This window comes from Phaenicophaeus curvirostris, chromosome 3 (genome assembly GCF_032191515.1).
Source record: "Phaenicophaeus curvirostris isolate KB17595 chromosome 3, BPBGC_Pcur_1.0, whole genome shotgun sequence".
Classification (NCBI taxonomy): Eukaryota; Metazoa; Chordata; class Aves; order Cuculiformes; family Cuculidae; genus Phaenicophaeus; species Phaenicophaeus curvirostris.
Window position 1 is genome coordinate 42,227,964 of NC_091394.1, and position 23,732 is coordinate 42,251,695.

Genomic DNA, 23,732 nt, shown 5'->3' on the forward strand with positions numbered 1-23,732 from the left:
GGGCTGATCTATTAAGTGAAAATATTGTTGGTATTACTCTCCAGCAAGCAAAGTCAAGGAAACAAACAAGAGGAAGCACCAGGGATATATAGATGTAATCCACACTTGCCCAGAGAACAGAAGCACATACAAATTGTCATACTGGCACAAGACAGTTGCCTGGCTTGTATGTAATCAGTTTGTGGCATTGGCCTGAACCAGGTACTGTAGAAGAATGTCAGAAACAAATTACTTGCTCATCATGGAAATTTTTTTCTAACGACAGTCTATAGCCTCCTGGTTCACCTCCCCAGTGTTTGTGTATGCCTCCATTCTAATCTAGTCTCACTGTGAATATAATACATTAAGTATTTGTAACTATATCAGAAACACACCCAATGAATTGAATTAATAGTTTTCATGTCTCTGAGACACAGACTCTGCATTTGGAAATTGTGCCTGTGACACATAATATAGATGCATTTCTTTCCTTTAAGAGCCCACAAAAATAAATATACTTGAGCCAGAAATCTCCCACTGTGTGGAAAGGGGCTCTTTCAACCACAGATATTCCTCTGCACCTGACAGAGGAAAACACAGAATAGCTACTGTTATGAACACGTTGCAACCCACTGCTTAGATTCTTAAGATAGTCATTTTTGCATAGCTGTGTATAGATGGATGTTACTTTGAAATCAAGCCCTGTGTGCATGAAGGAGAGAATAGAAGTGTGCAAGTATAGTTTTCAGGTATAAATGGATACGCCTGTACAGCTCCATACATGACTATTAAACATACATATGTGCGCACATGTGTGCGCACACAAAAGCTGGTACGTTCAGGAAACAGATTCCAAACTGAAAAATAAAACTCTTCTTCTGTTCTCACAAAGAGGGGTCAGAACAGATTTGGCAGTATCACTCCTGTTAGCAGACAGAAGCTGGCAGGGTAATCGACTGATCAACTGACTTTAATCACAGTAATGGCAGAGATGTTGCGGAAGTGGCCAAAATCATGAGTTGGGAGCATTATCACATTCTTTAAGTAAAGGTTTGCAACCTAAAGGTGATACTTTATAAATTTTATCTGAGTCCTTCCCCCTGTCACCATTACCACCATATTATACATTTCAGTGGTTGAAAAATAAACAACCAAGAAGTCAATACTACCACTGCCATTTTTGTTTACCCTGAATGAAAGTGCTGTCAGGTGACATTAGTAAAGGAATCAAATACACATGCTTGAAAAGGAATGCTATTGTATGGCCATATCACGAGCAGTTCAAACTAAAAGGCATGCATTACAAATATATAAAAATACATATATGCAAAAGATATACAATAATACGACTCACTATCAGCTGCTGGAGGTCTTAGGAAGGAAAGCAAAGTGTTAGGCTAGAATTTTTGGTTTGCATGTCCAAAGAGAGCAACACTGCCTTTTCAAATATTACCCATTGTTCCAGTTTATGCCTAGAAACTTTTCAAACAAACTGACGTTTCATTCTATACTCAAAGAAGAATAGTTTTAAATACAACCCACAGGCTTGATATACTTAAATCTTCCAGAGTCTTGTTCTATTACTTAGAATCTAAAGCTTTTTTTAAGAATCCTATCTTGCATCCCTATTTATGTAAACTAAAGGCTGTAATTCTTCATTTGCTAACTTCTGTGAACTCAGTGCTAACATTTCCGTAACACTTTTTTCTCCCCACAGTCACACACTGGCCTCTTTTCTCTCTGTCCATGTAATCTGCTTTCCCATCATCTCTGTTTCACCTTTCTGCCCTTACCACCATTTTCTTACTGCTCAAGTGGCTCAGAGTCTCCTATCCATTTTCCCAAGCTGCTGTTTTTCTTCCTTTTAATAGTGCTTCTTTACCTAGTATTCATTATAGACTGCTCTCTGCTCTTTCTCCTGTTTCTCTACACATCTCCAAGTGATCATAACCCAGGTTATACTATATGAACTAGCACACGTCGTCTCATAGCAAAACATATTCCAGCATGTTACATACTTAGTTTGTGAAAATTCACAAATTATCAAAAAAGTAAAATGCCAAGAATTTTTTCTTTTTTTTGCAGATTCCCCCCTGGGCAATAGTGTCTTTCAAAAAGATTCAAAGCCAGCAGGAATGCCAACCTTCAAGAGCCTTCTCTTGTTTCGGCAGCATGTGACATTGAAGGTTTACATTGAAAAGCCAACACACTTATCTTGAGATTTGATGATCTTCCTCCATGTGGACTTGAGAATTTAAATGTTTCCATGCTTCCTTATCTAAGACTTTATTCTTTCTCACATTCCTGTTATTTAAATGGGTGTGCAGTCAGAGTGGGTTAGCCAAAATCATTTATGGAAATGTATTCTGCTTAGTTTTCAAAAAGATTGTATTTCAGCTATCCTTATTTCAGACCACAGCACATGCACTATCATGTAAAACTTGCAGATATGCAGAGAAATAGGGACAATTCAGCTAGCCTTGGTAGGAAAAGTGGTATCTCTAGCATAGACTGCATAAATGTTACATGCAAGTGTGAATACACATATAGGATCTGCAAAATACATAAGCATTTAAAAAAAAAACCTGCATCTGAAAATATCAGGCATTCTTTTTAAAGGGGAGGTAGAGTGACACAGAGAGAAGCTGTTTCCTAATCAGGTGCTGCCTGTACCCAAACAAGGTAATCTAATTTGCAAGTAGGTGACCTATATGTCTGGACATACCTGATTATTTATTTAACTAATCAAATTATATTGTGTCATTTGATGATAGGATGTACACAGTGCTGACACGATGTTATTTTTTTGTCACCAGATAAGAGGAACTGATTCTAATCTATATTACTTTTGTTAGTCATCAACTCTTACACCTAGACCTGCTAAGAGAAGCATGAATGCATTTTGTGAAGTTCAATAGCACACATATCATTAGGTCATAGTAAAGACATCTACTGTTGGACAAAAAAACACCAGGATCATCATTTGATCAAGTTTTTCTACATACCAGTTGTTTAAGCGTGAAAGCACCCTTCGGTCCCTGTCCCACCAGCCTGCATGATGTACTTGCCCATTTCTGTTTCTTCATTTTTTTTTCCTTGTCATCATCTGGTTTTAGGAAGAGCTCACCACATTAGACTGCATCTGCTGGGAAACCTTGCCTCTTTCTATCCCCAAAAGCATTGAAATCTTAAGAATGCCCTCTGTTCCCGTGTGCACTTGTGATGCCCATTTTGTAATTAATTTCAAGCTGTGGGTAATAACCCGGACAAAAGGCTGTCTTCTGATTTTGGTTGTTTTTTATTGACTGATTTCATCCTCTGACAATACCTACTGCAAAGATCAGCACACAATTCTTCTGAGAGCTCTCCTGGGGGCGGGGGATTCGTCAGGAGAGGTGTGTGTCTGTGTGACCCCTGGTGAGGAGCAGCTGCGAAGGCCTCAATGGGTCTCGATATTTACCACATTCTTCCCCCAACCCTTTTCTTTTTTTTCCTTTTTGCGACGACCCAGTCTGTCATTTCAGTGGAGAAGAGAAGAGGGGGGAGGATGCTGAGGACTTAGTGGGAAGGAGGAAAGCTTTGAAAATACCTAAATATGAGCCCCTCGTAGAGGGAGTGAAGCCTCCCCTGCGAGAAGGGTGGCAGCTCGACGACAGCAATTGTTGTCGCTGTTGCTTCCGCGGGTGGGGGGGCTCCGGGCCCCGTCCCGCAGCAGCAGGGAGCTCCGGGGAAGGGGGCAGACGCCCCACCGCGACTCCCAGGGTCGAAGCTGCCGGGTCTCAGCCCCGCCGCCACCTCCGTGACCCTCCCCGTCGCACCGGGGCCGCCTCCCCGCTCCCCCGGCGAGAAGCCCGTGCGTGGGGGGGTGGGGGGCGGGAGGCGGAATGGGCAGGGAGAAGCGGGGCGAAGCCGGTGGCAGCCAGGGGGGCCCCGGGGGGCTGCGAGGGTGCCACGGGCAGGGAACAGCGCTGCCGCACGCGTGTCTGCGACGGGCGGGCAGCTGCAGCCCCGGGGACTCCGGATCCCGGCTCGTCACCCCCCTCGGGCCCGCGCTCGCTCCCCGCTGTGCCGTCCTCCCTCGGGGCGCTGGACTGAGGAAACGCGACTTCAAGCCGCCGCGGCCGCTTTCATCCCTTCCCTCCCCCCGCCCTCCCCGCCTCTCCTTCTCGGCTGAAAAGCGCAAACTTGCGCTGAAATGGCACCTCGGCTGAAATGCGAGTCTTAACCAGCCCATTAAATATGATCAACGTACCGCTTTGCATGGAATGAAACCTTTCCCGGTCCTGATTGCTCCAAAGGGGAATCGCGTCCTACCTCCCACCTTCCCAATCTTCATTCTCCCAGTGTACAAACGCCTGTAATTACTGGTGATTGTGCTAATGCAACCCTGAGCAAAAGCATGCTGGTACTATGGAGAGGGAAGGCAAGGAAACACCGTTAATTTAAAGCAATATACATGTGGATTGAGCTCTTTCTTTTCTACAACATCCTATAGATATCGCACGTTAAGCATCAACCCAAACATCAGCGGCTCGTTTCCTAGTCTCCTTGCTTTCCCGTGGGGCTTTTTTTTAATTTTCTTTTTTCCTTTTATTTTTTTTTTTGGGGGGGGGGGAAATTCGTTGGCGTTTTGTTTGTTTGTTTGTTTTTTGGATTTTCTTTTAACGGATCAGCAGGTGATCTAGAAATGAATGACGGATCGCTTCGTGGACGGGCAAAGAGGGAGAAAGTGAGAAGACGACTTGTTAGCCCTGACTCTGACCGAGGGAAAGGCTGCCTGCCATCGCCCTGCCGCGATTGCTCCTAGCGGAACCCTCCGTGTCCAGCGCAGACCGCTTCGCTCGGGGCGGGGGAAGGCGCGGGGGGGGGGAGGGGAGGGGGAAATAGGGGGGAGAGGGGGACAGACGGACAGACTGACGGACAGACTGACGGACAACCTAAGAATAATGTCACGTCGGGCCTTCCCCGCAGTTGATTCCCCTCCTTCGGGAGACGGGGGGCGGGGGGGGGGGACACTTGGAAGCGCGATCGTTAACGTCGGTGATCATCGTTTGGTTTCTTTTGAAGAAGGCTGATCGGTCTTTTTCTTCACCTAATAGGGGTTTTTTTTCGTGTGTTCCGATGCCGTTCGCTGTTCCGCTCGCCCCCGCGGCGGGCACGCGCGCACACACACGCACTCACACCCCTTTTCATCATCAGCAAATAAAGATTAGGTGGGCAGATTATAGAAAGGATTTTCAGTCCTGTGCTGATCTTTATTCCGGAGCCTTTGTGATGATATTGATGATGATGATGGTCAAGTGGACAGTTTGATTTTTGTGTTTGGAGCTAGTTATAAAGAATCAATATTATATCAAGGGGTAACTTTCGTGATAAAGGACTTTAACCACTCCGGCTATTCATCATAAGTCTGTAGCAAGCAGATAGGTCAAAAGAAATTATATTGCACTAAAGAGTGTGTCTTCTTATCTCTCCTATACCAGGGGAATAAGGGACAAGCCGATCAATACAGTAGCTGCTGTATACTTCTTGCAATTATCAATAGCTGATTTCGTCTTTTGAGGCCTGCATCTATTAATACAAACTAATAATAATCTTCTGAGCATATCTGTAACCAAGGGGATGAAAGTTTTTATACTTGACGGCACTATTTATATAACTAGAGTTAGTGAACAATATTGCACTCTGTGTGTGTGTGTGTGTGTGTGCGCGCGCGTGTGTGTCTGGCATGCACACATATATACATTTTAATATTCATCTCACTAGTCATTTTCAGAAGCATACAGATTTTTGCAAAGGGGCTAAAAGCACTGATTTTATATGCACGTTGTATTCCTACACACACTTCCTAGAGTATGTGCTGACAGACATGCTTTGCAATACAAATACAGGGGCTTAATATATACAGCACCTATGCATCTATATGTGTGCATTGCATGCACGGGTGAGCTTAAATGTATGCTGCCTTGATAATATCCCCACAACTCTGTGTGTTAAAAATATTCCACAAAGTATTTTAAATTGTTGGCTAAATTAATGTAAAGGTGAAAAAGCGGAAGTGAATGGTAATTGGAGTTTGCTAAATGTGAACATAAGCTTTTGTGTAGATGAATCGATGTTTATTTAGATCCAAGGCTGTCATGATATTAAATAAAAGCAAAAGTAACTTAATATTTAAGGGAAAACGTTTAGGCATGGTTGCGCTGTAGACTGCTTCTATAAATCTCATGGTGGGGCTAGTTGCTTTCCACCAAAAAAAAAAAAAAGTAATAGAAAAGCAACATCTTTATAATTGACATTTGACATGCTGTTTGGGTTAGGCTGTGGTAGACCAAGCACAGATTTCCCTCTGATGGAAACATTTATCATTGTGATTGCTGCAGAGTGGCAGGTGATGTTATCAATTACCTCTTCTTACCAATAATAATATTAGTATGGTAATATCTCTGCTCATGTGAGAACGAATTAGTGGTCAGTTGTTGCAGCTTTAAACAGACAAAATTGTGCTGGATTTAACCCCAGGGTCCTCAAACAAAAGTTGTGGTGCAGAAAGGGGGTGGGAAGATGCTACTTCAGCTTCCCAGGAAGAGTAGGAAATGACAGAAAATAAAGCCCAAATGATTGCACGCCCCGTCGGATAAAGTTGCTGAGCAAAATAATAACTATAAAAGACAGTAGATGGATCGCACCAAGCGTCAGATCCGTCTTATCCGCATGTTGGTAACTTTGATGGGTTTAAGAACAACAACCTTGTATAAAGTATAAGTGTCGGCAGAACTCCTTACACGCTCTTTGTAGAGTCAATCTTGTAGATAAGCGTTCCAAAGGATTTTATTTACTCTGAATAAGGATAAAAAAAATTAAAGCAAAGGTGTAAAAAAAAAAGTAGTAGTTGGCAAATAATAATCTTATTAAGCAGGCAGAATAATAGCGCGTCTCTTCTGACGATGAAAGCAACCTCGCGAAAGAAAAAGACGATTAACAAATTAGATTTAATTACAGAGAGAGAAGCAACTTTTCCTTCCCGTGACCGGCAAAGCATTTTATCGGAGCGGCGGGCCGCGGCGGGGACTCCGCGATGCCGCTCCCACGGCCGCGCAGCATCCCCGCGGCTCGGCGTGCACCTGCCTAGGAGGAGGCGCGCAGATTTACGCGATTCCCCCCGCGCAACGCCAGTGTTTTACGCAGCTCAACTTCAGCGAATGCATCGGGGCGGGGGGGGGGGGGGTTGGTGGGGTTTTTTTTTCACCCTCGAATGAGGAAGATTAATTAAAATGCCCGTGGAAAAAAAAAACTTTGCGGTTTAATGGGGAGCCCGGGGGGAGGGGGTGGAAAGCAGGGGCTGGAGGAAGCGCGTATCACTTCATAACTTTCCACTCGCCTCCCGAGCCCTCTGCGCTGCCAGGGTTTTCCACACAGGTCGAGTAGAAAGTTTCCCCCGGCGATTTGCGCCGTTCCCGGCGGTGCCCGGGCTCCGCGGCGCTTCCCCGGCGGGGGCGGGGGACAACCCGCTCAGCGACCCCCGCGCACCGCGGCGGGTTCCCTCTCCAAGAGAAAAAGTGGGAAGGAGAGCGGCGTAAGGGAAAAGGAAACCATAAAAACGTATCACTTGTAACCCTAGAACATGTTGATGTCAAGAGATACAAATCTGGTAATTATGCCTTTCTTGCCTGTTGTGTTCTCCATTGTTCATTAAACATTAAAGGCGGGATTATTTAATTTTCCACTAAAAGATTCTATCACGTTCCACAAAATCATATTAATTTTCAATAATTTTATTTTTCACCGTGGACAAAGTTTTCTTTTTATAACGCTGTCAATGAGCCGCCTTCTCCCCCCTGTCCCCCGCCACACACACACGCATCGCGCTATAAGAAAGGCACTTTTCAAACGGTCTTCAAGAAATCTGCTGCTGCCGGGGGCGAATTACCAGCCACCGAGGTACAGAAAAACCGAAGTTTAGGGGGCAAAAAGTGTTTCCTGAGTAACAGCAACAAATCCTTCCAAAAGATGACTAGCTGAAAATTGACACATTTCTGGTACTACTGCAAGTGGGGAAAATATGCCCGGGCGAGGTTTAAGTGCGTCCTCTCTCATTCCGGGCAAATGTTTCAGTCTCAGGGGGTAGCAGAGCCCCTGCACCTACAGCAAGTCGGAGAAATGTACCCCTCTGCTTTGGAAGGAGAAGCCCTAACTCCAGCTCCCCACTCGCGGCTGAGGGTTCCTTGAACTCCCGCAGACCCTCGCCTTCACCTGCACTCTGCTTCCAATATAACGCATCAGGGACGCACACACACACGTAACGTGTTATTCGTGGGCGCCGGGTGCAATGAATCCCTATTTCTAACGGAAAAAAAACCCAAAACATTCTCAATTAATGGGCTCGTCCCCTCTCCCCTCACACTAGAAAATTACATCAGATTTCAGCCAACACGACGTCTCCAGACCTTTTAAAGGACACGCTTTCAGTGTGACCAAACTTTCAAGCAAGACTAGATGCACGGAGAGAAGATGCTTTAGAATTTATAGACGGCAAACCAGTTTGAGTTTTTTTAAGTATAAAGCGGGCGGTTATCGCAATGGGTCTCGTGTACGCATCTCGGTAAACGAAGGACATAAAAGTACACTCGTCTAAGAGCTAAAAGGCATTGATTCGGCGTTTCAGTGTCGTTTCCCCTAAGGGTCGTGCCCGCTTCTAACGAATGCCTCCACCGCAGAAATCGCTGATGGTGTGCGTGTCACCCAGCCATCCGGAGTGGCCTAAACTGTCGCGTCTAACTTTCTTTGGTTTGCCCACCAACATAAAAGCGGGAAATAAACCGAAAGCCCAGAGACAAGGTATCCCAACGCCCGAGATAAAGCGAGCTATCAGCGGGGAAAGTTTACACAGAGGAGTCTCCCAAAGAAACCAGGGCTAGTGTGTTCTAAGGACTGGGGCTGGATTACTTGGGCCGGGGTTGGGGGTATGAGGAGGAAATCCCTTTCACTGATCCCCGGCCCCAGGCGCGGAGCTGCCCGGCAGGGTGAGCGGCGCCGGGGACGGGACGGGACGGGGGACGGCGAGGAAGGCAGGGACCACTCTGCAACCAGCGGCCAAAAATTATTTAATTAAATAAATAAATAATCAAAAGCGAATTAGAAAGCAAGCAGAGCGGCAGAGGGGCTCGCGGGGGCCGCCGGAGGAGGGTCCCCGCCCCGGACCCGCACTCGGAGGCGCGGCGGCGATCGGTGACGGCGGGGTACATCCTAGCGGCGGCTCCCTGCTATGGAAGCCGGGCTGGCCGCCCTCCCCGACGGAGGGGTAGGCGGGCAGGGACGGAGACGGGAAAGCGGCAACTTGTGGCGGCGGCGGCCGGGGCGCTGGAGATGCTGCTGCTGCACCGCCCGCCTCCCCGGGGGCCGGACGGGGCGGGGGAGGTTCGGCCCGGCTCCACGGCAACTTGTAACGCGATAGAAGGGGAAAGGCGGGGGGGAGAGAGGGAAGACTCCCCCCCACCTCCCCCTAGCCCCCTCACTCCCCGCCTCACTTTTACAAAAAAAAAAAGGAGGCCCGGGAGAAAAGCCGCTGTCGGGAAAGTGCGTGCGGAGAGGGACGCTCGGAGGCGGCAGGAGCGGATCGCGCTGCGAGGCTGGGGGCAGCCCCGGCGGCAGCCCCGGCGGCGCGGCACGGGAGGCGGAGGAGGAGGAGAGTAGGAGGAGCCGCCGTGAGAGCCGCACCGCTCCCAAACTTGAAAGTTTTATCCGCCCGAAACCCACAGAGAGCGGGCATCGTGCGCCCTGGGAGCGGCGGGATCGCGGGATAGCCCCGCGGCAGCGGGCCCCGAGTCGGGGAGAGGATCGATACTGATCGCTGGAGACCCAGGACTTGCTCGTCGGCGCACACGCGAGACCGCTGTCATTAGCTAGCAGGACACACGGCTGAACCGGGGGGAGGGGGGAGGTGAGGAGTGTCACAAAAAGTCACTACGACCTGAGAGACGGAGGGAGAAAGAAAAAAAAAAACTTCCTACCAATGGACAACAGGAAGTGACCACCACCACCAACGGGGAATCTCTGCTTGGAGAAAGAAGCTGCAAGACAAAGAAGGAAGGAGAGGCGAAAGACAAAACTACCCAAGGTCTTCAGTGTGTGCGTGCGTGCGCTCTTGAGAGAGGAACGAACAAAAGTCAGCCGGGAAGGGAAGGCAGAGAAAGAGCGACGGGAAAGGCGCCGGGATGGAGGAAAAGCTAAAGACAAGCATGTGAAGATTAAGGGGAAAGAACAGCAGAGCAACACACACGCACACCGAAAGAAAAAGGGAAAAAGCACACACGAAAGTTTCTTTTCCTCTTGGGAAGAAATTACTCACACGCACACAGAAATCAGATGCCTTGCAGATCAACGTCTGGGGAGAGAGACCAGGAGAGAATAGGACGCAGAGTGATGTGAAGGAAAAAAAAAAAAAAAAGCCAGAGAAGAAAGCAAAGAGAGCAGAAGAAGGCAGAGCAAAAGAAACTGAGAGCCGAGGGTGGAAGAAAGGCAGAAAAGCGAAGATCGTGACCTCCCCCGACAAGTGATCCTTGCACATATGTTGTGTAAAGTGTGTGCAAAACAGAGACCTCCTGCGTGGTGCGTGTGTGTTTCGCTGCCGCCGCCGCCGCTGCCGCCGCCGCGGTCGGTGTCTCTCGCAGGCGGCGCTGCCGGTGCCGGGGAGACGCATCGTTTGGCGGAGCGAAGCGGCTAATTGTGGAGCCCCGTCCTTCATTTACATATGCAGCCTGGGTCCGCTGGAGCCGCGCCAATCGGCGCTCGCCCCCAGCACCATTAATCGCCATGCATTATTCACAATCATAATTACAGAGCCCCATGCGCGCTGCGCGCAGCCGCCCCAGCCCGCGCACTCCCCGCCGCACCGCGCACACCCCGCCCGGCTAATCCCCGCTCGCTCACCCGCTCGCTCCTCACTCACTCACTCACTCACTCACTCACTCACTCTCACTTTGGTTGGCTGGTTAGTGTTGCTTTTTTTTTTTCTTTCCCCCTGTTCTTGTTTGTTTGGTTTGGTTTGCAACTCGACTTTTATTTCTGAATAGTTATTTCCAGCCCCCCCTCTTTCCCTCGTTCCCAGTTTCTCTCTCCTTTCCACCTCCACGTCGCTGATGCCTCTGCAAAAAGCAGAGTCAGGACGGCTCAGTTAGCAGCATGTCTCGTCGAAAGCAAGCGAAACCCCAGCATCTCAAATCGGACGAAGAGCTGCAAGCGGAGGTAGTTTCTGAGCACGGTAAGGGCTCCCGGCGCCTCTTTTTCCTCTCTCTCCTTTTGTGAGTGTGTTTCAGACCGAGATAGGTGGATTTATGGTGATGGTAAACATGGGAGCGCAATTACTCTGCAGCGGGAGAATGGGAGTTAGAACAGCTGGGGAAGAGGCAGCGGAACTGAGAAGTTAGCAGTTTAGCCAAGTTTTTGCAGCCCACCCCCTGACCATCCAGCCCTCCCAGCAGCTCCCTCCCGGCCTCTCCAGCGCTTCTATCGCTGCGGGGTTTGGCCCTCCCTTCCCGGTCACCCGGGCTCGGGCAGGAGCACCATCGGGCACCCCGGAGCAGCGCCTGCCTCCTCCTCCTCCTCTTCCTCTCCGCGGCGCTCCCTCTCTCTTTTTTTGGGTACCCCCTTCCCCCCGCCGGTGGATGCTCGGGACGGCAGGAGCCACGTTCCCCGGTGGGAGAATTGGGGTGTCCGAGGCTGGGTTGCCTTGCCCAGGACTGCTGAGGTCCCTGGGGCTCCCCCGCCGCAGGCTGCAGGGGAGGCGCCTTCCCGGGGCTGCCCGCTTGGGCTTCGGGCTTTGCCCCGTTCGGCCCCCCGTTCGCAGGGGACCCTGGTAGGAGCGCTGGGGCGGCAGAGTTGATTTCACTATTTTCGAGAACGTCGAGCAGCATCTTTTCGCCTTCCACCCCGCGAACCCCTCCAACCCCCGCACTGCCATTCCCCCTTCGCCTCATGGCTCTGATGCGACTGTAATTATTATTAGGTGACAGTAGTAGGTGACACGGAGTGCCACCACCGCCATCGGCCCCTGTCGCGCCGGCTGCAGGCGGTGGGGAAGGGTTATTTTCTCACCCATCCGCCATTCTTCGCTCCCTCCCCACACGCACTCTTGCTTTTATGCATCTGGGCTGCCCAGGCTGCTGGTGAACAAGTGTCCAAAGCTGGAAAGATTTGGGCTGTAGTCACCTCTTATTTACACTTAGAAGGAGGCTGCAGGTTTTTTTTTCTTCCTTTTTTATTTTAAATTTCCTTAGTAGGCCTTCATGTTGGAGCATGCAAAGGTATGGCACAGCCCATCCTCACTTTTTCTAAGCTTAAGTGGAGAGCTTCTACTTGAAAGTTGTTCTTTTCCTCTTTGCATAGAGCCCACTGCTTTCCTAGTTTCTCACACAACCAAGTGGGAGCTCCAGTGTTTTCTGCTTTCTGCATAGGCCCCTTGCCCCACTGTTTTATCCCCCTCCTCTCCGTTCCTTCGGAAAGAAAAACAGTTATTCTCCTGCTTAAAAACTGTAATGACTTTTAAGTTACATCTGTGTGGAAAGAAAGGCAGCAAAGTTGAAGCCTGAGGAGGATTTTGACTGTGGTATCTGAACTTTACAGCTCTGAAGCTTAAGGCAGCGTGAGTTCATTTCATCAGGTTAAAACATCTGTCAGGCTGGCAAATCGTTAAGCCTCCTGCTTCTTCACAGGGTATCTGGGGAGCCAGGGAGTGAGTCCCACGTCCAGGACTGCTAAGGGGGCTACTGCCACTGCTCCAGGAAAACCCACTTGGGTGTTTGCAATAACAGATACACAGAGCAGTGCTTCCTTCTGTCACAGCAGAGGAGCAAAGCAGTGCATTTTCAAATTTTTTTTTTTCCTTAGGAAACAGTGTTCGTGTAAAATAAATTCATACAGGCAAGCAGATGACAATTAGTATTTTATAATGTAAACAAGCTTTGTTGAGCCCAGTCTTTGCTGGGATGGGTTCTAGGTCTAAGAATTTATCATTAGCATTATAAACTTTTACGTGTACTGAATCCATTTCAATACAGAAAAATAAAACCCCGCTACTTCATTATGATACTCCTGGTGAGTTAATAAATTGAAAAAAAATTGTTAAACTACGTTTTTGTTTTGTTTTGTGAATCTTATCTATGTAGTCATGTCACCCGAGATTAGAACAAGAGATATGCTAAAAAGAAACGCTTGCATATGGTGGGTAGATTAAGGACAAAGAATCTTTTTGTCATGGAAATTTTTTTTTTTTCCCTTTTTGGGGGGGTTTTGTTTTGTTTACTTCATCGCATAGAATTTCTCACACTTGGTTTGTTTTGTATTGCCCTCAATGACTACATGATCAAATGAATGGATTTATTTCTGCCGAATGAGAAAGACAGTCTTTCCATCAAAAGGACTACATTGCATCCCAGTGAGGAATTTTAAAAGCGTTATTATTGTGGTGTCTGAATAGCACAAAATCGGCTTTCACAGCAGCCCTAAAAATGCAACAATGTAAATACTTTTCAGCCTTAGAAGGCTGTTACCAAAATGTGCTATGTTTCCTTTTATTAAAACATATTTTGATTAATAGACTGAAACCCTCCATAGTTAACAAGCCAAAGTACTGCTGTTGGTTTTTGCACTTGCATTTGAGAAATGTGAACAAGGTGGAGACAGGGTGCACGAGTAGAGGGCTATCTAGTGCACATTAGTGTAGTGTAAATCATTTACACATTACATTAGGAAGCCTAATGATTGCTATACTGAAAGCAATTTTATAGGCCAGATATAATGAGCGCTCCAGATCTCGTGAATTAAAACACTTCTTGTCCAGTCAGTGTTGTTCGTTTCTGTTCGCAGCTGTAATCAAGATACTGCTACAGTTCCTGAGCATATTTTGCAGCAGGCCAAAAAAAGTCTGCACAGTACAAGAATATTTGTTGTTTTCAAAAACAAACTGTTTAAGCAGTATTACCTGATACATGCAGCCTTTTCACCAGTTTGGCTGTTTATCTTCAAAGGCAGAAATTGTTAACACAAAATGAAGCAAATTGAGCTTATTATTTATTTAATGAAATCATGTTTAATACCATCTCAAAATAGATTTTCTTAAGTGAAGCATTTAAGAATATCCCATAGATGTAATCCTTGGAGTGAATGGACATTCACAGTAGCAGGGAGAAGCCTGGAAGTTTTGGGAGCAGAATGGAAGATAAACATGAGGCCAGATTTTAAGTTGCCTGGTCTTGCCATAACTTTCCTGCTAACGTTACCACAGAAGTTTTAGAGTCAGAACAAATTATTTTATAGCCAGCTTGGACTATAGTGTAATACAACTGCATTCAAACAGGGCAATATCACGATGGTGAGAAACTGTTTGAAATCTGAAGATAATTGGCAATGTCATCAATGACAGATTTATGCTAAAAATTGTTTACAATTATTTGGCCAAAAGTGAAATCCAAAAAACATACATTTTATCAATTTTTAAATTAAATGCTAACAAACAGCTGGTGATGATATATTATTTGAATAACTGCATTATCGAAGAGTGAACAAAAGATACCTATTAAAAAATCCACTTTGAGGTTCGTAAACTAGAAGATATGTTGGAAATAATTAAAAACAGCAGCAGAAGGACTCAAATGACTGTCTGTAGAATGCAATAATCTCAGTTTCTCAGTAAATGTAAAAGCATTGTAGTGGCCAAAATTACATCTCTAATACACTTGCCTAATTCAACAGATTACCGACTAATCAGAATTATAGGTACAATGCACATGCTTCAACTCTTTTTCATGTTAAGCCACAAATATATTTTTTTTATTTTTGAAATAGGGATAAAAGTTTTTTTCATAATGCTGAAAAGTGATTCTTAGAGTGCGCAAGTGAGATTCTGGTAAGGGTGATGACAAACGATGCTTTCGAGTTTTTCATACGAAGTTTCTGGCAAAGATGTACCATTGTTTAGTCTGAGGTGGAAGGGATACCTTGTAGTGAACTGTGTAATGACAGTTTTCTAATGTGCCTTTTACAATATCTTTTTTAAAATATTGGGCCTGTTCCCCACCCCCCTCTTATAAACATGCAACATAATTTAAACCAATGGATCTTTTTCATCCTGGGATCGGGGTGTGCAGTTTTGAGCAGTTTGTGACTGCACATGGTGTTCTTCTGGAATATGTACACAGACACACATGCTCTGCTACAGCAACGACACAGTTCACCAGCTTCATGTGAGTGTGCTCACTGTATCTGCATATATAGAGGGGAAAAGTACATTTTACAAGGACATTCCTATGTACAAAACCAGAGGTTATCCACATTGGCTAGACACTATTGCCTTTAAAACTTGAGAAGTCACAAGCAGCTGTCAGTAAACGTAAAACTTGGGTGAATTTTGCAAATGTTTGTTCTGAGGCAACTGTAAAAGAAGCTTTTTTTTGTTTTGAAAAATAGAGGCCAAATAGGTATTACTATGAATTGTTCCTTTGATAAGAAAAGGTAATTGAAACCTTAATATAAATAGGTCTGCTGTTGACTTAACATTTAAACTAGGTAGCAGCTGTATGTGCATAACTTAAAAAATATTCTCATTGTTTTAAACTGTGTTAGCAAAAGGAAAATATTTGGAATAATAAGGAAACTAAAACAATCAGCCAGTCTGCTAATGTGGGTATAATGATGAAAGTAGACAAAACTGGGTCAGATTTTATCTGATGGTGCTGATCTTGAGGATAGATGTTAAGGCTCTTTTTTTGGAGTGGGAGGAAGGAAATTCTGAAAGGTGTTGATTTAAATTCTGTCTGATTAAGCTATTAATATGCATACATTTAACTGTTGAAACTGACTTCTTGCTTTGGAAAGAGGAAAAGCTACAATCTGAAAAATGGGTGGCATTTTAAAAAGAAAGAAAAGTAAAAATAAAGGAATCAGTAGTAGTATTAGTGCCACTTCTGAAAAATAGTTTGAGTCTTGGGAAGATTTTCTGGATCTCTTTCCTTCAATTGATTTGCTGACTGCCAAGCCAGGACAAGCATATCTCTCGACTGTCCATCAGGCAGGGAATGATAATAAACCAGATCTGGCATCCCATTAAAATAATTAAGAACTGACATATTTTCCAAAATAAAGCGTGTAAAAATAATTGTGTAAAAATAATTTATTATGTAATACTGCATTTCTAAAGTGATAATTTGCTTTTTTTTTCCAGAGAAAGCATGAGTAAATCTAGTTCAAGCAGTAAGTTTTTACCAAATAGTGCATTTCAGTGTAAAAGGCTGAAATTGTTTCCTTTACCCTCTTAAATTTTCCCACCAAATTTAGTGAAGGTTTTCCATTAATGAAAAAAAGCTAATTTAGGCCAAAACATAATTTAGGGAGTAGTACAGTTGTAGTGCTGTTGGACATAAAGTAGATTTCTTCTTATCAGGGAAAACTACTTCAAAATTGGGAAAGCCAGAAAAATGTTTTTTTAACATAATAAAACACATTTTTTAAACGTTTCTTTTAAACTGAAAAGTGAGAAGGTAGTGCATTGAGGAATGGCATCTTTAGTGTTACTTTTCTGTAGTTAGGGCATACAAAGAGAGTACACTGGCACATTTTTTATGGGATAAGCTAAATCTTTTGGAAGAGCGGTTCTGAAACTTAATGCCAATCTCTACTGTTTCACTCCCTCCCTCGGCACCACCCCCCCACAAAATTTAGATTGTGTCACTGGTTGAAAAAAACACCAAAAAATACTAAACTTCCACCAGAGAGCGAGGCATGGCACCATATTTGGGGAGTCTGTTGACCTCATCCATAAGCCCCAGACTGGCCGGCTGGTGAGGGTAGGTGCAGGTGTGTGGGCTCGGTTGGGTGTTTGGTGGGTGGGTGCCTCCCTGTGGGAGCGTAGTGGGCTGCTGCAGCCTGCAGCCGGAGAGAGGTGGGATTGCAGTGCCAGAAAGCTTCCCCAGGACTCTCCCTGAGGGTGGGTAGTTAGAAGTGCTTTGACAAGCCTTGCTGATTTAACCTTTGCCTGCTTTGCCCTGCTAGGGGTGGCCACTAGATGTCAAGCTCATAATACAATTAGTACATCTGTGCAGTTGACCTTGGCAGCACGGCTTACCACTGTTCCATTAAGTGTTAACGCTGAATTTGAGTGTTAACTAGAGATCCCTCTGAGTTTGCTGCATGCTGTACAGCTTATCAAATGCCCATCTAGTTCAGCACAAGTGTTTACAGTTTTTAAAGAAGGAAAACGGTTTCCTTTTGTGAAGCCCAGCATTTTGAGCTGCCTAATTAACCCTGCAGGTGCTGCAGTATTTTTGTTTCAGTACATCAAAACCAACTCGCTTTTCAGTGTTACAGGAGATCCTTTCTACCGCTGCCACTTGATAATTTTCTTTTATGATTTTGTTGATGTAATGTCCCCAAAGCTGGAAATGATGAAAGCTAATGGATTTGTTTATATCTTTGTGCTTTGCTATCCTGTGCAATACTGCAGTATACGGAATGGTAAATGACAAAAATGACTGAGCTGCACAACTGGCATCAAATCACTTAAGTTTGCTCTTTCCAGCACTTCTGTGTGTGAGTAATTTTACTCAAAGGAATTGTGCTATTCAATCTGGTACTTGTAAGTTTGGTTTTGAGATGCTTAGGAGATGCAGGATTGAGTCTTCACATTGGCTTCTCTTATTGTGAGCCCCAAAACATGAATTTGTCAGCCTTTCTGTGCTTGTTCAGAGAGTGCCTGGGTTCATTCTGGAGCATGTTATAGTTACGTAGTTTAAGATGTAGTTAATTTTATTCTTTTCAAAACAGGAAAGCTATGCAGAATCTAAAGTTCTTATTCTTTCTTCTAGTTTATTTGTTTTGGTTTGTTTTGGGGTCTTTTTCAATGTCTTTTTCATATAAACTGTGTTAGAAGTATTGACCTCAATTTTTTTTTAGGATTCCCAATAAAACTTGATGCATTCCAAATAAACTTAGTTCCTACAAACATTGGTGTATTTGCACACAAATTCTACACCACCAGGAATTAATGTATACATACCATAACAGCCAAGCGAACAGCTGCTTATATGCTTTTGAAAAACATAACACGGGTCTTATTTAATACAATATCTTGTGCAAATTGTCCAAACCATTTGTGAAGCTTGCATCTGTTCCACATCTGCATACATGCAGAAAGGTGCCAGTGTTTGCGATAACACAGTGATTCACTGAACAGATTAGAAACAGCAAATGTTTTAAGCAGAATACAGGCAGTGCCTGTGCTACAGGTGGCTGTTACTTGACAAATTCTGAGGTTTAGGCTACTGAATAGATGAAACCGAGTGTGCCAGGTCACTACCGGTTTTTGCATAGCAAGAGTGCCCTCCACTGTTCGAATCCATACTAACAGGTTTTGTGGTCTGAGAAAAAGGACAGAAAATTTTTCTATTGAGTCTGGAATTTCTTCTACATTGTTAAACACAGTAGGGGTCTCTATTTGTCTCCTCCTGTTTCACAGCTTGGGCTCAGTATGTGATAATTCATCTTCCTTTATGGGATTCAAAGCTATCATAAAGAGTTAAAAAGAATTAATTCGCAAGAAAATAAACGTGTTCTAACAGTTTAAGAAAACTTTCTTTAAAAGCTCTGTCAGTTGTAAGAGATGATAAAGCTAAAGAAAAAGTAATACTGTTCTCAAGGATCTATATGTTATTACAAGGCTACTGTTTCAAATGAATATAATCTTGAAAACAAATGTATAGGTTTTTTAAAATATATTTTCTTTTTCAAATTTGGCTTTGGGAAAAATAAGGTTTTGTATTCTGATGCAGAGTTTTATTTGCAATATTGCTTTTCTAAATATACAAAAGTGCTATGAGGTGCACTTTGAAATGATTATTGGATTTGCATGTGAGAGCATTTTATATATCTGTCTTGATAGTTAGCAGACATTTCTCTTAAGCTGATGTTAACAACACATTTTTTTCCAAACCTTCACGGTTCATGCACTGGTTCTTAGTGAAAGAGCAGTGTGGGTTTTTCTTCCTGAAATTCCTACACATGCAAAATATTAATTAAGTCTCAGTTATGCAGCTCTGAACATAGAAAAAATAGTATCTCATACAACACTTTTCCATGCTTTCATTTGTCTTATTGCATATAGCCTAAAAAGAAGCTTCAGAAATTCTTTTACTGACACATTTGTTGGATTCCGTTACAAGGCATATTTGGTTGAATGCTTAGGAAGGTATCACCAATTTGAAATAGATGAAAGTGTTGATTCTTTTACCTGCTTTTGTCTAAATGTCTTATAAATCATACATAATTTGTAGATTCTGTGATACAAATTAACAAAATATAACAAAATAATTAATTGACTGTAATAGTCCTTTTTTCATAAAATTGAAAAGGTGCTTTTGAGGCCATTTGCATGTACATAACTAGAAGTGATCTAAGTTGAGACAAAATGAAAAGATTATGGAGCAAAGATGATACACAGTGGAGTCGATTCAGCCTTTTTCCAGATTGAAAACAGTCCTAAGAAAGGGAGCATTTACTAAACCAAATACACGTTCAGAATTAACCTGACTAGAATGTGATATTTAATTTTGGTCAGTTTCTCGGAAGTAGGTGGCAGCATTTTTGAAGCATCCATTTTTTATGTTTTCCCTTGTATATCATGCAAGAAGCTTTCTTCGCACATAGAGCAGAGAGACATATGCCTACAATAAAAAATCAGAACTAGTAAAGCCAGTTTTACAAATCCTGCATGCGTGTAGTCAGCAGCTGTGGCAATTTTTTTTTCCTAACTCTACACCTTTGTTGACAGTGACTGAAGGGCCCACAGCACCCTTTCAGCCCTCGCCCTTCCTGTTGGACAGTGAGAAAGCAGGCTGACACCATCCTTCCCACAGCCACGCATTGTCCTAGCCTGAAAATTGTTTGGTGAATGCGCTTGGTGAGGGTGGCAGAGCAAATCTTCCTGCCGTCACCTCCTCGCACCTCCTGCACTGAGTCAGCAGAGCACCTGAGTGGCTTCAGGTATCACTATCTCAAAGTGGCTTCCTTGAAATACCTTTGTTTGAATTTCTGTGGGTGAATTTTAGGGCCAGATCCCAGTGATGCAAAATGCCAGCATTCTGCTGGAGCCACTGCAGCTCAGTGGGTTGGTACCTGCTTAGTAGCTCGCCCGAGGTACCATTTGAGAGACGTTGCCTGCAATTTTTCACCTGTTTTCATAAGGTAAGCTTTATGTGCTGCAATTCATCTTGCATCCCATAGCAGCTTCAGATTAGTCTGTTAGCTGTTAGACTGCTAATGAGAAAAAGAAAATAACTGAGAGGTTATTAGTGGCTGAGATCCTGACTGCTTGACAAAACTCCTCTTCAACATCTTTTGTGTAAGTAAGAACTGCAAAATTCAACCCATGTCTATAAGATTAAGCAAGTGATTGATTAATTCCCCCAAAGTTCCTGAAAATTTTTACTGTGCCACATCCTCACAGTAATAATAAAAATTGTTATTGCTCTTCAGGAGAAAATAAAAGAAATAAAATTAAATTCTTCAGTATATAATGGATTTGATCACTTTGCAATATGTCAGAAAATGACAGCAGGATATAAAACATATGAAAAGTAGAAAACTTTGCTACATTTTCCTGTAATTAGTGTAAGCAGAAACTACAAACAAAATCCAATTTTTAGCTTAATGTTTTAACAGATTTGAATTTTTAATAATCTGGAGTAATGGCAAAATTTTGATATTGCTTGTTGTTAGTCATAAAGTCATCAAGTTTTAACAAACAATGAAAATACCCTTTTGTGTGGAGGTGTATGCTTTTAAGCTTTATTCCCTTGGTGAGGACTTACTTTCGTATTAATAAGCGCTACTGAAAGGCATGCTAAAAAACTCATTTGTGAAATACTAGGGCAATGTCTATTTCTCCAAGACACATGTATATTAAAAAATATTTATCAGTCTTGTCTGCCCTCAACTTGCAGTGCTTGTTTGGGGCAAGACCACAAAGCCTGTGGTTTGCATTACTAGGCTGTAGTCTTTCGATACCATTAATTTTAGTGGTTTTCCTAATGTGAATAGAGGCTACTCATATGAGTAGGATTTGTTGGATTGGGCCCATAGTCTGTCGTTCTGTGAAGCATCTTCGTAGCCTCAGTGAGCTGTATGGGGAATGGACTCTTATCTATGGCAAAACAGCATTTACTTCAGTGCCATCTGTGTCACCTGCTTGCTTACCAGTACAGAAAGTGAAACTTTGAGAGAGATATAACTTATTTGATTTCTTCAGAAATGCCAAAATAATATGTCATAAATGGAAAATACTGTGGTGAGTTTCTTTTTATGCTTACTTTGAAGCTTAATCTGGGGGGAAAATACTCCTAATGACTCTGTAGCATTGTTCTCTAAAACATTTTTCCGAAGCAGATGAGATAAATGTACTTGGATTGGTCATTTGAGAAATAGTCTCACTATTTTTAAGGCTTGGGAGTTGAGGGAAGAAGGAATACGAAGTAGAGCTGTAGGTTCCCAGTTAGTATGAGCGCAAACCTGGTCCCCCTGAAATAGCACAAAAGGAGCCTTTTATTTAATTGAGAAATGAGCTGAGAACTGATCGTCTGAGAAATACCTATACTGCTGTATTTCACTTTTACTTTTTCATAAGTTATATTTCAAATGCAAGCCGCTGCTTCTTTGAGTTTATGAATTAGTACACTAGACTGGTTATTTATCTTGAAGTGCTGAAGAGGTCTGTAGTATTCCTTTCTGGCAGTGGGCATCAGTACGTTAGGTTTCTGTTTGAAGCTTACATTGTATACATACTAGTTTTGACATATATAGATGACAAGACTGTCTTCTAATGCAGAAAATAATACCTGTTTTGATTGTAAATGTTCACATTTGGGCTTGGTGATTACTGTACTGTGTCTGAAGTAATTAGCTTACTGGTGTTTGATCAGCTCATTCTAGATCAGAAGACAGCCATATTTGAATGGCTATATTGCCTGAATACGTCACTAATTACTTAAACCTTTTGTGCAAAGTTTGTTTGGCGGAAGCTTTCCTTAAACAAAAGCATAGTGATATATAGATAAAAAGCTGGAAGAGGAGCTGCACAGTTTGCAGCTTCTTTTAGAATCAATCTTACTTTGCAGCTATGCCTCAGTACTAGTAGTAGTAGCTGTTGTAGTGGTGGTAATAATAATAATAATAATACAGTAATAATAGGCAACTCTTACCCAGCCTGCCAACCTTTAGAAATAAGCACTGAAAAATCTTCTCAGTGAAAGTTATAGTAAAGATGTGGTCCCTGCATGCATGGTCAGTGCTACAAACCAGGAGATTTGGTAGATTCTGAATAAGGATCAGAGGATCAAGTCCCCTAACTGTAAAAATGTAAATCTGTAATGTAAATAAGGATTTGTTTGAGTTGTCTTAGTTCGGAGAGACTCTGGAGAGAGGGGAGCATGTTGGCTGCCTTGCTGCCGGTCTGTTCTTTGCATGCTTTCACTTTGTGAAAGCTGAAGTACGTAGTGAAAATGTGGTTTGGAAGCCTGCTATTTGACTTACTCGTTTTGGGAGGCATTCGGTTTTTCAGCATATGCTATGGGATACTTTTGGCTGGTATGCTTTTTTTCTGTGGTGAATCATGTTATCTTCTGTGATATTTTTGTAACGCAATGTGATAGTTAAGTTTCTACAGATACATTTGCTGTGAGGATTAGTCTAGTATTGTCTAGCAACAGCTATATATTCGATTTTGTCACATACAGTGTAACAGCTTCAGTACTTTGTGCAGAAGTCTTAGATAATATTTGACTGTTCTCAATTGCCTTTTGTTCCTTCCACCCTAAAGAAAAAAAAAAATCCAGTAGTACTTGCGGAAGAGTTTTCTTCTGGCTAGTATGTACAGTAGAATATTGTGTAAATAATATTTAACATTAGGGAAAAAAAAGCATTCTATGTTCATTTCTCAAAATGCATGTCTAATTATGGGCAAGCACTGGATATATAAATGTATAAATGTATAGTGCCATCTTAACAGTTTTTTGAAGATACAGGTTTGGAAGATACAGGGAAATAACAAGCTTGAGATGCTCTAGAAGCCTAGGAAATAGTATTCAGGGCAAAGATTTATCACCTTTATCAGATAAAACTCCCTGCTGAAATCTATATGGAGTTTTAGCTTAGCAAAGACTGAAAGAACTGACATATAATTTTGTCAAAAGCAATTTTGTTCTGTTAAAACCTCTTATTTTAAAAATAACTGGTACATTTCAAAATTACAGTTTCCTTTTATTTTGCACTACTACCTTTATTCATAAATATTTCTGTTGTAATGATCAGTTCTGACTTTCTTGGCAATCTCTTTTTTAGGCATACTATGATATTGCTGAGTGTACTCATAACTGCATGAGGCTTTGTTCATACTAAGTGTAGGGTATTGATGGGATTGGCCCAATCCTCCTTCATCAAAGCGGATGGAAGTTTTGCCATTCATTTTAATAGAAACAGGATTGGATGCTTTATTTGCTTACTATGCCTATCTTCGATACAAATCAGCTGTGTCTTTGCTTCTAGCTATGCTCAACCTCATTACAGATACATATTACATTCCTTGCTCTGATAGGATACTTCTACTACCAGCGTTCAAGGCAGAATTTAGTAGAAGAACTTGTTAAATTTTGGCTGTTTTATTTTTATTTTCAGTTGTATGATTTTTCATTATGCTCAGTTACGGTGCTAATATT

At 43.2% G+C, this 23,732-nt stretch overlaps 1 protein-coding gene across 2 annotated transcripts in view; it reads left to right on the plus strand.

The window, feature by feature from the left end:
- The first annotated feature begins 11,008 nt into the window (after nt 1–11,008).
- Nucleotides 11,009–23,732, plus strand: part of SALL3 (spalt like transcription factor 3) — a 22,919-nt gene continuing 10,195 nt past the window's right edge. For both annotated transcript variants that reach the window (XM_069853749.1, XM_069853750.1), the window contains exon 1: nt 11,009–11,239. In XM_069853749.1, the coding sequence (XP_069709850.1) occupies nt 11,161–11,239 (79 nt within the window). In that variant the 5' untranslated portion in view covers nt 11,009–11,160. The remainder of the gene's footprint in view (nt 11,240–23,732) is intronic.